At 38.9% G+C, this 14,886-nt stretch overlaps 1 protein-coding gene across 1 annotated transcript in view; it reads left to right on the top strand.

The window, feature by feature from the left end:
• The window catches only part of GABBR2 (gamma-aminobutyric acid type B receptor subunit 2), a gene marked incomplete at both ends in the record, with an annotated part of 486,339 nt that overhangs the window by 287,034 nt on the left and 184,419 nt on the right, over positions 1-14,886 (top strand). The window contains one exon of the mRNA XM_080339746.1: positions 218-278. Coding sequence (XP_080195872.1) covers positions 218-278 — 61 coding nt within the window. The remainder of the gene's footprint in view (positions 1-217; positions 279-14,886) is intronic.

Here is a 14,886-nt window from a genome sequence, read left to right as displayed (position 1 = left end):
ATCCATGAAAAGTGGGTGATAACACTGGTCAAGTTTCTAAGGCCATTTGAAATCTGTGGAAGAAAGCTTTACAGAGATATTACTGAGTTATTTTAAACTTTAATTTTAAAGCTTTCTTGGGTAATTTTAATAGTGAATGGAAACTAATCACAGTGCTAATGAAACTATATTATGAGAGATTTATAAAACCTTTAAGGTATTTCTTTATTTTATTTAGGGTCAAGTTGTTTTCAGAAATGGAGAGAGGATGGGAACCATCAAATTTACGCAATTCCAAGGTAGGTTGCAAACAATTTAATTTTCATTATAATTCTGTATGCAGTTTCAAACTTGTGTATCAGGTGCGTTTATTTCAGGATGTTTTAAATATACAGTTATTTTGAAAGGGAACTGCTTGCAAGATCCATCAAGGTACTAAAAAGTTTTGTTACCTATTGAAAATATTGTGTTTTGAACCCTGAGTGCTGTGACATATTCCCAGATATTTCCAGGAATTTTTCTAGAAGAAAACCCACACACTTGTAGAAACTACTAGTGATCTGTAACACCCAAGAGCTGCTGGAAAAACTGTACAGGTCAGCCAAGCATCCACTTCTTAGTCCAGCTGTTTCTGCAAACTGAATCTGAAGAGGAACTTAAAGAGGATTTTTGCTGTTAAGCTCTTTCAAGTTAGCATTTGTGCTCTCTGAGGACTCGCTGTTGACATTCTGCAACTGCTTGCTAGAAGCTGCTTCAGGAGTTGGTCCCTCAGCGTGCAGAGGACACGAACTGCTGACCCAGTCCCTTAGAGGCAAGACACCCCACCGTGTGACTCCCCCAGCCCGAACTGCTTCTGCAGGGAATGATCTCGGCAGCAGAGACCACGAATGCAGCCACAGGGACTTGTCAAGGGTCATTTGCAGCTGGGATGAGGCACTTGCTTGGGAGAGTTTTCTGCAGAAATGGTGATTCATAAAAGACGTGTTACAGTTGCTTCTACAGTTTATAGAATGCAATTCATGTTTTTTGTTTCTAGGCTGAGATAAAACTGCAGACGATTGCATTTCGATGGTCTCGTGAGAGTAGTAGTGAGAAAGCTGGCAAATCCTTTTCAGACAATGCATGAGAAAGAGGCTTGCACTCCCTTTGTCTTCTGGAGATCACTTTCAACATAATCCTGCTGACCATGTTACAAAGGCTCATCCTTTAAACAGAAATTGTCTGCTGTGTGGACGTTATTATTAATGAACAGCAATACACTTGAGGGGATCTGTTACTCATTCTAATTTACTGAAGCAATCTTCGGGATTGCTTTTGCCTTCGCAACTCTTAAGTGATGCTATTAACTCCTGTTTCTTGAAGCATTTCTACCCACTAAAGCTTTGCAGACATTATCTAATGATAATATAATTTAGAAATTCTTGCTCGACACTAATAATAAATACTGATTGTTTCCTCTTCTTCCTTTCCCTTCTCCCCTGCCTGCCCTATTTTTTCATGGTAGCAATGTTTACAGCCACTTGAAAGAACCATGAGAAAATATCATAAGGGGATTTTACAAGAGGTGTTTATTCCTCAGAAGTCTGAAGGAGCCCTTACTCATTGTGCCTAAGACAGCTGTATGGACCCTTCTAGAGCATCTGAGTGAGGAGGATTCCCTCTGTGCATTGAGGATGTGATTTGGGATCATGGGGAGGTGCAACTTGTGTCTTCTGAACTGATCTGGAGGAGCAATAGAAGCCCAGGATAGCTGATTTTATACAGGTTTCTATTTGCAACAATTCAAATTGGGTTTCTTTACAGTGTTTTCAGTTTCATATCAGATGCTATTTAACACCAATGGTTTTATCGTTGGTTTAAGTGCTGCTTGGTCAATAAGAAGATAAAGAAACAGTTGCCCATTTTACAATTCCTTGCAATGAAAAATTACTATTTCAGAACTGATTCAGACACATACTTGGGATTTTGCTAATCAGTTAAAGGTTTCCAGTTGACCTACCGCAAAAAATAATCCAGGCGTTCTATGGAGAAATGCAGGAGAAGGGCTGGATTATCTCTCATGCAAGCAATAGTCTGCCAACACATCTGAAGCCTGGTTTAAGTTTTGCTTAATTTCTTACTAATTTTGGAAAAGTATGTACAAAAGTCTATGAGAAATTGAAACAAGGAAGAGTTGAACAACACAGGTGAAAGTAATCTATCCTTTTTTAACTACAAATGGTATTTTAACCATTATGATGATTTTTTTTTTCTGTTCTTTTTTCATTGGTATTGTCTTTACAGAAGGATTTTATATTCAAGAATTTTGGTATAATTGTATAAATCATTAATTCTTTATTATTTAGGAAGCTTTCTGGAGCATTCACATTAACTTTTAATAAATCTTGTACCATTGGGGAAGTTCCTAATAATGTAAAGGAGTTAATTAAGCTCACTATTTAAAATGGTAAATGGGCTTTTCCTTTGTAGTTTTAGCTGTTAGGTGCTATCAAGCTTGAGATAGATATACAACTCATTCTTTTTGTTTGTTTTTTATTTACTATATAATACAAATAATGATGATTTCTTTGAAAGAAATACCACATCAAAAATGTCTTGTAAATGATTTTATGTAATTAATTGTGAGTATAGCATGTATCAAATGTGTTAGTAGTTGTTACCTAAACATCATAACAGGGAATAATCAGTTTTAGTGTTCTATACCTAAGGAATCATTTCTTCATCTACACTGGTGTATGATTTTGTTAACAATTTGAGTGAAAATGTACAGTTACCACAAATTACAGCAGAAAAATAAGAGAGGTAAATAAGTAATCATATATTAGAAGTAGGATTCCTTGGCCAAAACCACTGTTCCTCGTTTGCTCGGGTAGAAAATCAGCTGGATAGACGCAGGACCTTCATTTTCTGTTCTTTGCTGGAAACTGTTGTGTTAACAAGACTATCTGCAAACATTTTGGCTACGGAAAAAGCAGATAGCCATGTCTGCCAGAGGCAAGGGAGAACCAGCCTGCGAGGGTTCAGAAGATAACTGCACTATGCCTGACATGCTGTCGTAGAATTTTGAATAGCTGATCTAATTTTGAATCTAGATATAGTTTTTTTTCCAAAGCTCATGCTAGTCATGTTGCTCTTTCAGCTTCTGTGCAGCCTTTTAGTTTTGCAAGTGGTCAAACAGATGGTACCAGAGAAAGCTGTGACCAAGCTACTCACTGCTTTATAGATCATGAATACCACCCAGGAATGATTTAGTATGCAGCAAGGGATACAAAGCACATGTAACAGCATTTTCTTCCCCTACCTTACTGGCAAATAAAGAGCAGTCTGTCAGTCTAGCTCAAATATCCAGGTGATGTTTGAAGCTGGCATCCTTCTGAATGAATGTCAGTTTTTCCACGAATGCTAATTAAAGGACTATTCTCATTGTCAAACAAGCAGTTTAAGGAGATGGCCAAAATCTTTTGGCTAGTAAGGGCTGAAAGAGGGTCCTGGCAACTGTTGCGTACCTATTGAGGAGCAGGTAGGGCAGCAACAAAACAGATTGTAGATTGCTGTAATACAAGAGGCTGCAAGAAGACTACACACCTGTCCTTCAAAGTGTTTCACTTTGGCAGATCTTTTTTGATTAATCTGACTGGAGCCTTTAGGCATTTTGCTTTCAGTCATATTCCTATTTCTGTCAGGCATTAGAGAAAACCTACGAGACTGCTGTGCTGGAATAGGTGAAAAAGGAAAATTGAAGCTGAAATGTGCGTAAATCATGCTGCTTGTAGATAGGAACAAACGTCTGTGGTACTGTATATTGATAAAAATTGAAGAAAGTGGACGGTTGTCTACTATGTCTTTCTGCGAAGAATTTAGGAGTTCCAGCCCATTTAGCCTGGTAGTACGATACGACATTTGTTAGTGTTGAAGGCTGATCTGGGTACAAAGCAAGTGGGAGCATGGCTCATCAAGTGTAACAATGCCATTGGTCTTCTTAGGAAAGGCCTTACTGAATTTCTGTGGTAAAAGCCTCAGAAATTCTTCTCTGAGTTTAATCAACAGATAGACAAACAAATGTTTATTCTACAGTCAAGAGCAAGTTACATGAGAATCCAGGATTGCTTTCCTGGAACCTCAGTTCATCTACTTAGTACTGACTTGTTTGCTGTCCACAACTGCTTCAATAAAGGACCCATTAGCAATTCTCCTGAATCACCTACAGATACAATACCTTATTCTCTAGGGTCATCAATCCAACCCTAGAAAAGTTTCCTTCTATTATTCTAAGTATAATCCAGCAGACTCTTAACTACTTTTGGTTCTTGCTTCCATAAGGGTTCATATAAATAATGAGACTAATTGCCTTTGATTTTATTCTTTTTTTAATATTTATCATCTGTCCAGTATATACCCCACAGACCAGTTTGTGGATTTTTTTCCTGTGATAATATTGAAGGAGTACAATACAATAAACAGAAAATATATAGTGACAACTCAGAAAACTCAAATTTGAAATATCTTATGTCATATATCTGGAATCTGTGGTGTCAAATATCCAGAATCAGTGGATTCAGATTTCTGTGCTTCTGGAGCATACTTACAAAGTGAGAATACAATCTCTTTATAAATATTAAGGTTTTTTTCACAGATTAAGGAGTACCTTTGAAGAGCTGGGTATGAACTTATGGGAAAAGTTAATAAAGAAGCACAGAATTCTGTTGGCTGAGCAGAACTTGATTAGTGAACAATAAATAATTGATAGTATCATGGAATGGACAGTAAATATGTAAAACAAACTGTGTGCTGCTTATCCTGGGCACTGGGATTCTTCTGTAAAAGATCACTCTCTCTTTAAAGACTATGATCTAGCACACAAAAAAAGGGAATTAATTAAGGAGTCAGAAATCTTACTTCTGACATATCCTAACTGGAGTGCTTGACTGCAATCACACAAATGTGTGTGGTAGACTTCTTGGTGTACTTCACTCCGTTTTGTCTGCATGTTAGTAGTAGAGTTAGATTGTAACCACTCATATCTTAATGACTTCTGGTTTTTTTTAGCTTAGTGATCGATTCATCCTGTCGAATTCAGTCTGTCAAACAGTACCCATGGTAGTTTGTAGCAATTTTCCAGCACACCACACACATGAACCTCTCCCTGGCACTGCCCTGAACTTGCTTTTTCATCTCCAGGGTAGTTAGTGGTGACTACGTGGAACCTTTAATAGGTCCCTTCCAATTGAAATCCTCCCAAATAATGGTTTCTTACCATCTTACCAGATGTTTCAACACCAGTTTATCCTGATAGTCTGAATTGTGGTATACAAAAGCCCACTGGTGCTATCCTGTCTTATAGCTTGTCATGTAGAACACTGATTCAACAAATGTTTTAGGCATGGCATTTCAGTCAGGCTACTACCTCTGTGGAGTACCACTTCCCTCTTTTGTTGGCAATGATGTTTTCTTAAGTAATTTGGGACAGTATTATCTATATGAAACTATCAGGCATCTACAAAACTGATTTAGAGTCCCTTCTCAATGAAAAGAATAGCCTTCTAATATGGAGAGCTATACCAAGTAGACTCCTGAAAGGACATCCCTTAAATGTGGAGTCACTGAATATTGTCATTGCCGATTACGAAGATGAACTAGAATGTGTAATTATCAAGAGTACAATGGTCTCTGAGGGAGCCAGCAAGCACAAGGGGGACTAGACAAGAATTCAGAAAGATATTAACGAATTGAAGAAGTAATCAGGAGATAACAGAATGCAGTTTATTTAGGTCAAATGACTGGTGCTACATTGGGAATAAACTGCTGTGCAAATGCAAAATGGGAAACAATTCGCCAGGCCATAGTTACACATAAAAGGAACTAGGGGTTATCGTGGGTCACAGGCTGAACATGAGTAAGCAAAAACATGAAGAGGTAAAAAAAGAAAAATTCTGCACTATGATTTATAAATAATAGTATCCTTTTAATCTACCCAGTGCCAAAAGGCTACAGCTAACTACTGTGTCTAGTGCTGATTTAAGGAAAATGTGTAAAGATGACAGAGGATTAAAAATATACCTCATTAGGAGAAGCGTGAGATCTAGACTCCTTAGAGAGACAGTTGAAATACGTTAACAATTGCCACCAGAACATTTGCTTGTCCTGTCCTCATCAGCTGGCTGAGAAGTAAGGGATTTAAATAGTAGCAGTGCAGACTTAAGCCACAAATTAGTAAAAACTTTCAAATGAAAATTATATTTAAATACTGGAGAGTGCATAAAATTGCTACCTCTCGAAGTTTTGAGTTAAACAGACCTCCGAAGTGGAATGGGTGTATTCATTGTGCCTTGAGACAAACAGGTGGCTTCTGTTACATCTTAAAGTCTCTGCTGGGTCCACTGATTTAATTTTAAGCTGTTGGTCCTCTGCAGTGTATGTTATGTGATTCTGCTACTACTTACAAAAACCTGTCTGCTGTATTCTACTAATACCATTTATTGTATTTCTTTGAATTTTTTCTAGTAGGAGACATAACATAAGCAAAAAACCTTAACTTTGGTTCCTCTTTCAACACTGATTCTATGTTGTTTTGTTTTGTTTTGTTTTTTCCTTTAAATCCAACTCATTATTTGAGTGTAAAATGCTTAAGTGGGGGGCTTGGGTTCCTCATCCAAGTGAGGATCATAATTACAAATATATTATAGCAGGGGTGTCAAACTCATTTTCACTGGGGACACGTCAGCTTCGCCGTTGCCTTCGAAGAGCCAAATGTCATTTAGGACTGTATAAATGTAGGAGTCCTAAAATGACATTCGGCTCTTTGAAGGCAAGCATGAGGCTGATGTGGCCCCTGGCAAAAATGAGTTTGACACCCCTGGGTTATAGTGTCAGACCCTCTGACCCTATATCTTCTAATCTATCAGTCTTGATTTTTTTTCTGTGTTGTACAAGATTTTTAGCAAAACAAATAGTGAAAGTCATTATCCAGACATATGTATAGACTGGTCATAAACAGGAAGAGACAAAAACTACAGATCTCCTCAGGCATGAAGTGTATTAAACGTGGGATTTCCCAAGTATATGATGACTCTTCCAACCATTTGCATCTAAATAAGTAATTTATGAAATGGAAGTTCTGCACCTGCCCTTCTGCTGTTGTGTTTCAAGGAAGGGACTCTGAGTCAGTTAACAGAAAAGAGTAATTCCTCCCCCCACAACAGACACACATACACACACACATTTTTTAAAAAAAGCACTGATAATTAGGAAATCTATCAAGACATAAATCCTGATAACCCCAGACAGAAAAGTGAAACTTCATTATCTGTGTACCAAGTGTTGGGACTTGGAGTGCAAAGATTTTGGTGTTTCAGTACCTAATGATGTAACACCTGATAACCTGTTTGGATCTGACCATTACTGTTTCTATATCTAGCACATGAAGAATTGCAGTATTGGGTCAAATAACAAGCTCTGTCCGGCTCAGTATCTGCTTGATAGTGGATACTGCAGGAAGGACATGACATATGCTAGTTATGGGTATCTGTATCAGAACAGTCACATATAGAATTGTTTTATCTCAATTATATACTCTCAATTCCCAAAGTCAAGTGTTTTCATGACTTTTGGAGCTGGAAAATGTCTTTGGACCATCAGATTTAACAGTTGCATGTGGATTTATCCTCTATCAATTTTTCATACCTTTCATGGATCCATTTACACTTTTGGGCTTCAACACATCCAGTGGCAATGGGTTTAACAAAATAATTATGCATGCAATGATTTAAGCCCTTCCATCTCTTTGCTTGTTTGTTTCAAATCAGCTATCTCACAATTTCACTGGGCATGTCCTGTTTCTTGTAATGTGAGAAGCAGTTTCTTCATATCATTCATATTTTACAGATCTGTCTTATCAATGACTCTTTTAGAAATGCAAGTCCTTGTCATCTGTTTGTTTTTTTCATCATATAAAACTGCTCCAGAATTCTAATAATCCTCTACCTTGTCTGATACTCTTATTCCCTTTTTGCAAGAACATAACAAGAGTCATATGTAACATTGATACATCTACCTCCATACCTCACACTGCTGAATGACCTTTTTGTGTCATTTTAACTACTTTCCCAATATTCCGTTCTACAACATCCATCCTCTCCTTGCCTCTTTGGCCACCAGTTAACACAGCACTGATGTTTTCAAAGAACACACCACAGTAAATTCACGGTCTTATCCTGAATGCTACTAATTAATTAGTACCAACCACTACTTATACTTGATATTATCTTTCTCTTTTATTTTACTTTGTACCTTACTATCACTGAATGTCACCTGTCATTTTATTATCGGTATCTCAGGCACCTTTATGCGAGTGCTCTGTCAGATGAAAACATAAACGTTTCTATTTTTGTTCCTTACATACTAGTAGCAAGTAGCAGTGTTTTCCTCTGAGACAGTTATTTCTTTTGTAATCTGTCCTGTTGGCATGATTTGCTAGTAGCTGGTGTTGTTTGTTTGTTTGTTTGTCTGTCTGTTTGTTTGTTTTGTTGGTGTTGTGGGGATGGGGTATGTTTTGTTTTGTTTTTAATAAATAAACATGGAATCATGTATTGAGATTCAGACACCTAAGTTGTGCACATGTGCTGTCAAACTGGAGAAAGGACAGATAAGAGCTGCAGAAGTTGTTTGGGGTCTTAGGGCATTACATATAAAGAAAGATAAACAGGATTAAGTGTGTGGAGTTGCTAGAGTCGCCTCATTTGGAACAAGTCACATTGTGTGGATATAAATGGCAAGGCCAGGGAGGGTGCCCTGAAAGGGCACGCTGAATCTGCAGCTGCTGCTTGTCACGTTGGCTTATTTTGTTTTACCTGAGTTAGCTTTAAACCGGTGGATGGGGCTGCTGCTCGCAGTGTAGCAACAATAACATGGAGCAGACTCTAAACTGGAAATCTGCCCAGGAGCAAAATAAGCATTTTGGTAGGTAGCCTTTCCCTTGGGAGCACAGCTATGGGATAGCACAGCTTTGCAGCTATCAGCGTTCAAGCCACTGAGTTTAGGACTAGCCGGGTACTTCCGTACCACCCGAATTTGCAGTAAGCAAGACAGAATCATTGGGAAGAACTGGATTAGTTGTTTTTCCCCAGGCATTATCAGCAGGCACGCGTGAGGAGCAGGGGAGACCTATTTATCGCTGTGTGTCTATGCGTGTGTTTTATAGAGCAGTTCATCTCCTGAGAGATGGTTTGGACTCTGCAAATAATTATTACTGGGAAAAATGCATATGGTTTAGAAATAGCTGTCGTTTTTATAGGCTTCTAGTTCAGGTCATCCAGCATACTCTGAGGCACAAAGTGTTTCAAAGGAAATGACAAGTTTCTGTCACTATTTTGTGCAAATGTGTCTTAGGGGCTGTCTTACATGCCACGGAAAGGGACCAAGCTTCAAAGGTAACAGCAAAGAAGGAAGTTGGAAAGCAACAGAAAATAATTTTACAATAATTAATCTCTACTAAAGTTTGAAGAAGGTAGTACCCTGCTAAAGAAATGACATGTGGGAAGGACCTGAAAGAATTGTCATCTCTCTTCTTCAGAGTTCTCCTACTTTTCCCACAAATTAAAATATACATATTTTTTTTTGCAACCAGTATTCAGAATCCTACCTCTACTAGAGGTAACTCACTCAGGTGTTTCATTTCAGGTGGTGTGCAATGCTGTCCCACTTTTTTACCACCTCGTCCTCCTCACATTTTGAAGAGAGGCAGAGTCTCTTTTAAGGGCTGCGCAGCTGCCCTGACCTGCTGCTCTCTGCAGAGCTGTGTGCTTTCAAGTCTTTCCCCCTGGCATCTTGGAAAGATGCTATTTTTCTGGAAGGCATTGCAATACAGTTTCTCCAGGGGGATGAAAGAAGCCAGAAGACTTATGAGAAATCCATCAGGTTCTGTTATATATTGTGGGAAAATATTTCATTTGATGTAATTAGAGTGTGGGCTAGCAGCCACGGTTAGCCCAAGAGTGTGCTAACGAGAACCTTATGGAGTTCAGCAAGGACAGGTGTAATGTCTTGCACCTGGGAAAACATAATCCAGGAGTGCAGCACAGACTGGGATCTACCTGCCTGGAGAGCAGCTCAGTGGAAAGGAACCTGGAGGTCCCAGTGGATGACAGTGTGCTGCTGCAGCAAAGAATGCCCACAGGATGCTGAGTTGCATCAACAAGGGCATCACCAGCAGAGATAAAGAAAACATTATCTCACTCTACTCAGTGCTTGTCAGGCCACACCTGGAATACTGTATTGAGTTTTGGTCTCCACTATACCCTCCACTGTAGCATGGAAGGTGTTGGTCTCTTCTCCCAAGTAGCAAGAGATAGGACCAGAGGAAATGGCCTCAAGTTGCGCCAGGGTAGAATTAGATTGGATATTAGGAAACTTCTATTTACAGAAACGGTTGTTGGGCATTGGAACAGGCTGCCCAGGGAAGTGGTGGAGTCACCATCCCTGGAGGTGTTTAAAAGGTGTTTAGACGAGGTTCTTAGGGACACAGTTTAGTACTAGAGTTAGGTTAGGTTATGGTTGGACTCAGTGATCCTGATGGTCTCTTCCAACCAAAATGATTCCATGATTCTAAGCAATATATGGACAGGCTGATGATCAAAGGATTGGGAAGCTGCCATATGAGGAAAGGCTGAGAGAAATGGGTTTGTTCAGCCTCGAGAAAAGAAGGCTTAAGGGAGACCTCATCACCATGTTGCAGTATTTAAAGGGTGCCTGCAAAGAAGATGGGGAGTCCAATTTTACAGGGAGTCACATAGAAAAGGTGAGGGGCAATGGGTACAAGTTACTCCTGGGGAAATTCTGATTAGACACAAGAGGGAAATTTTTCACAACGAGAATAATCAGCCATTGAAATAATCTCCCCGGGGAAGTGGTGGATTCCCCAGCATTGGACACTTCTTAAGATTCAGCTGGACAGGCTGCTGGGCCGTCTTGTCTAGACTGTGCTTTTGCCGAGACAGGTTGGACCAGATGATCCTTGCAGTCCCTTCCAGCCTCGTATTCTATGATTCTATGAATTAATAGAGAATGTGGTCTATTGCAATGACATCATCCTTGACCTGTAGTTCATATATTTCCCCAAGAGATACAAACCAGTGAAATAGAACAACTTTAATTCTTAATGAGTGGAAGAGAAGAAAATGAAGTTTATCTGGGTCACTAAAAAGACATGGATTTATTACTTGACATTACAGCATTTGAACAGACAAAAGCAGAATATTGTTTAGAAGTACACCATGCCAGCCTGTAAAGGTTTGTGTAGCTGTAGGCTAGAGATACTAAGATAAGATTATAATGCCCGGCAGATCTCTAAGTCAATGGAATTTTATAATGAAGAGCATTTGACTAAAAATTTCCTTTAAACAACCACTTCTTGGATGGCAGGCAATGTTAACTACAGTGTTACGAGAAAACAAGGGTGACAGGAAGACCTATCATAGATGAGGGAGATGAATAAGGGACAGTTTTTAAAAAAATAGTGAAGATGGGTTTGATCACAGTGCAGGTGACCAAAGGCAGTTGTGAATCCTATGCTGCTGAATTCATACAGGCAATGGTACTAAACCTTTGAGAGCATGGAAATCATATTAATCCAAATATTACTTCCTTATTAAGGGCACAAAAGACCAAATCGCTTTTCATATTTACTAGTGCCCATTTTTGCATCGTAATCATAGTTTCTTTTTGTTCTGTCATTACAAGTGCTAGTATAATTTCAAGTGCTAGTACAATTTCAAGTCATAGCTGATCAGGCAGTCATTGTATTGGTACCTGATTCTCTAAACTGACATTTTAGTTGCTGTAAAAACAATGTTTCAATTTATCATCACTGGAATATGGATAGATAGATAGATAGATGGATGGATGGATGGATAGATAGATAGATAGATAGATAGATAGATAGATAGATGATGGATCCTTGCCTCAATTAAAAGTATGCTATAGATCCCAAATTAGTAATACAGATATCCTGTTCTGGCCATTTTAAAATGCTGGGTTATTTGCAAGCCTTGTGAGGGAAATAGCTCCATGGTCTGCTCTGAATGTGTTAAAATGGAAAGCTGAGCACATTGGGGAAGCAGATTCCTGTGCTCATCAGTCTGCATATTGGAAAGAACAAGGTGTCTAACATACACAGAGACCCAAGTCCTTGAGCAATCAATTTTACTCTTTTACAAGACTACTTGTACCACTTAGTTTACAGGATGAAGCAGCAGAGTGTTCAGTGGATTGAAGGGATGTTGCCCATTCAGAAAAGCTGGCAACTCCAACAGGCTCTTAAATACAAAGTATATGCTTCTTGCATTTAGAAGAGAAAATAAGGAGAGGCTCCCTACACAGAGCAAGGGGAAATAAGCCTTCCTCTCATTCAGGCCCTTCAAAAGGTCAGTGCAGAAAGTGTTATAACACAAAGTGATTTTAACCTGACTTTGCTAATGTGACATTTGGAGCATGGTTGTGGCAGCATGATGTGACAGCAGGCAAACGTAGTGTTGTGTTAGTAAATGGCAGAGAGCCTGATAAAAAGGAGAGAGTTGTTCGCATATTTAGTCTGTGCTTCCCCCCTTGAAAGGGAAAGACTATGAAAAGCCCCTGAAGTGTGAATCACAAAGGTCAATAAATACATGAAGGGTTTGTTGAATTCAGAGAAGAGAGCAAAAGTTTTGAAAAATCACTCATGAATTTTCACATCCAGAAATGTTGTTAGATTTAAGGTTGCAGTTGTATACAGAAGCTATAGATCATCAAAAGCTTTTAAACTGCTCATATCCAGGTTTGATAAATTCAGTTGACAATAGAAGTGATGACCTGCAGCCAAATGCTAGATTATTGCCTGTGTGTTACAGGTTCATTTTTCAGCACTCCAGGCCTATTTTAATCACCGAAAGCCTCCCAATACTCAGGCAGCTTTAGGCCAGACAATGATGTACTGACAGCTAAAACCAGTGGTGCGCATAACTCAAACTGTAGGCTGGCTTTGGAGTTAGTGGGATTTATAGAAGCAAGAGTTCTGGGTAGGACTCTGGACTCACAAGTCATAAATACATACACATGTGCCCTGTGGATGTAGAGTGCCCTACTGATGCCATGGATCAGCAGGTACATAGAATATTCCTTCCTCTGGGCTTCAGTTAGACTGATTTCTCTTTTTCTCTTATTGATTCATGTTTGAATAGTTTTTTAAACCAAAGTTCAATTTATTTTTTGTTAGCCCTCTATGATCTATCTACATGTATGGAAGAGGCTGTCTAAATGGAAGAAATATAAAAGATAAAGTGTTAGGGGGAAAGGCAACTGAGTTATAAGACTTATATTTCTAAATCACTCAGGCATTTTTGAAAATGCTACCAAAAATGGATTCTCCAAAAACTGTGCAAATCTGAAACCTGTTTTGTAAGATAAAGTAGTCAGATAAATGTGTCGCCCTCAGCTTTGTAACTGAAGACTTGAGCATGTAAGCAGTTTTCCAAGCTTTTTCTCCCTTTAGACATCATTGTGATTGACAAAAGGGGTCTCACTATAATAGTGGTAATGTTTTCATGCTCTTTTACTGAATTAAAAAAGAAAATCAGTCTAGGTAGTTCCTCAGGTCTGCCTTGTGGAATTTTGTGCTGAGACTTTCTCAGCGTGAGACTCTAAAAGGAATAAAAGTTTATCTTAAATGATCTGTCAGGTTCCATTTATTTACAGTAATTGGCCTGGGGCTCTCCCATTTAGCAGAGCCTTGGCTGCTCTTGCATGGTCAGAGAAGTTGGAAGAAAAGGCTCTTTTTGCTGCCTAGAGATGCAGCCATACAAAGCCATTCAGCTAGCATTTCTGCCATGACTTCGTATCCCATAGGGTCGTGGGCAGCTGTACTGCAAGAATAACTTTGAACCTTCACAATCTGCATACATGCCTCCCTGTGCCGGACAGCAGATACCAGCAGAAACATGTGCTGCCCCTTTTCTGGCAGGCATGCATTAAAATTATGCTTGTTTGAGCCTCAGAATTTGCAGTGCTTTTCCTGAACTCCAGAGAACTGCAAGCTGCAGATGCAAAGGATGGTGAGAGAAGAGATGATATCTGTTGCTTTGTACTTTCACCAGCTCATTAATGTATAGACTAAAAGAACAGGTGCAAAAGTGGCTCAGCAGTATCCTTCATTACAATGTAATTGATTTCATGACTGTAATTTACACTCATTCAAGCAGTATGCATTCCAGGTGGCATTTATATGCTCATAATTTCAGATAAATTTAGGTTGGAATATTATGAAATGCTTTATTTAAGACTAGGTATATTCCATTTGCTTGCTTTCCTTTCATCTTTTTAGCTTTGCAACTATTATTGAAAACAAGTAAAAAAGGGGGAGATGGGCATAAGGGAGTGAAATGTGGCATTTGGATGCCATAAACAGAGCACTCGAAAGGCAGCAATTAAAAGATCAAACGTAAAAGCTCACAAATATTTTTTTCCTTCTATTCTCAAGTATAAAATGACTAAAGCTGAAAATCTCTAGCACTTGGAAAGTTACAGGCAGCTGAGGTAAGCTCATTAAAGGTCCTGATAAAGAAATGGGAATACTCTATGCTGACAGACCCAATTTTAACTACGTGAAAGATTAAGTCATAGAGTGGCTTTTAGTCACTTTGCATTAGGAAAGTGAAATTCTGTCCCTGTTTTACGTTGCTCGGGATGGAGATGGAAACACAGAGTTGAAATGTTTCATAAAGTTACTCTAATGCAGTCAAATGGTTTGCCACTTAGCATTTACAAATAGTTTCCTGACTAATATAGAAACAGGAAAGCTGCCCAAGATGGGCAGAAAGGAGATACAAGCCACAGGGTTCTCTGAATTTCACCTCCGTCAATCCTTTTGTATTGATCTTGGTT

This window comes from Nesoenas mayeri (assembly GCF_963082525.1).
Source record: "Nesoenas mayeri genome assembly, chromosome: 2".
NCBI classification, from domain to species: domain Eukaryota; kingdom Metazoa; phylum Chordata; class Aves; order Columbiformes; family Columbidae; genus Nesoenas; species Nesoenas mayeri.
The sequence above is the reverse complement of the archived record's forward strand: the minus strand, read 5'-3'. Positions and strand labels throughout refer to the sequence as shown.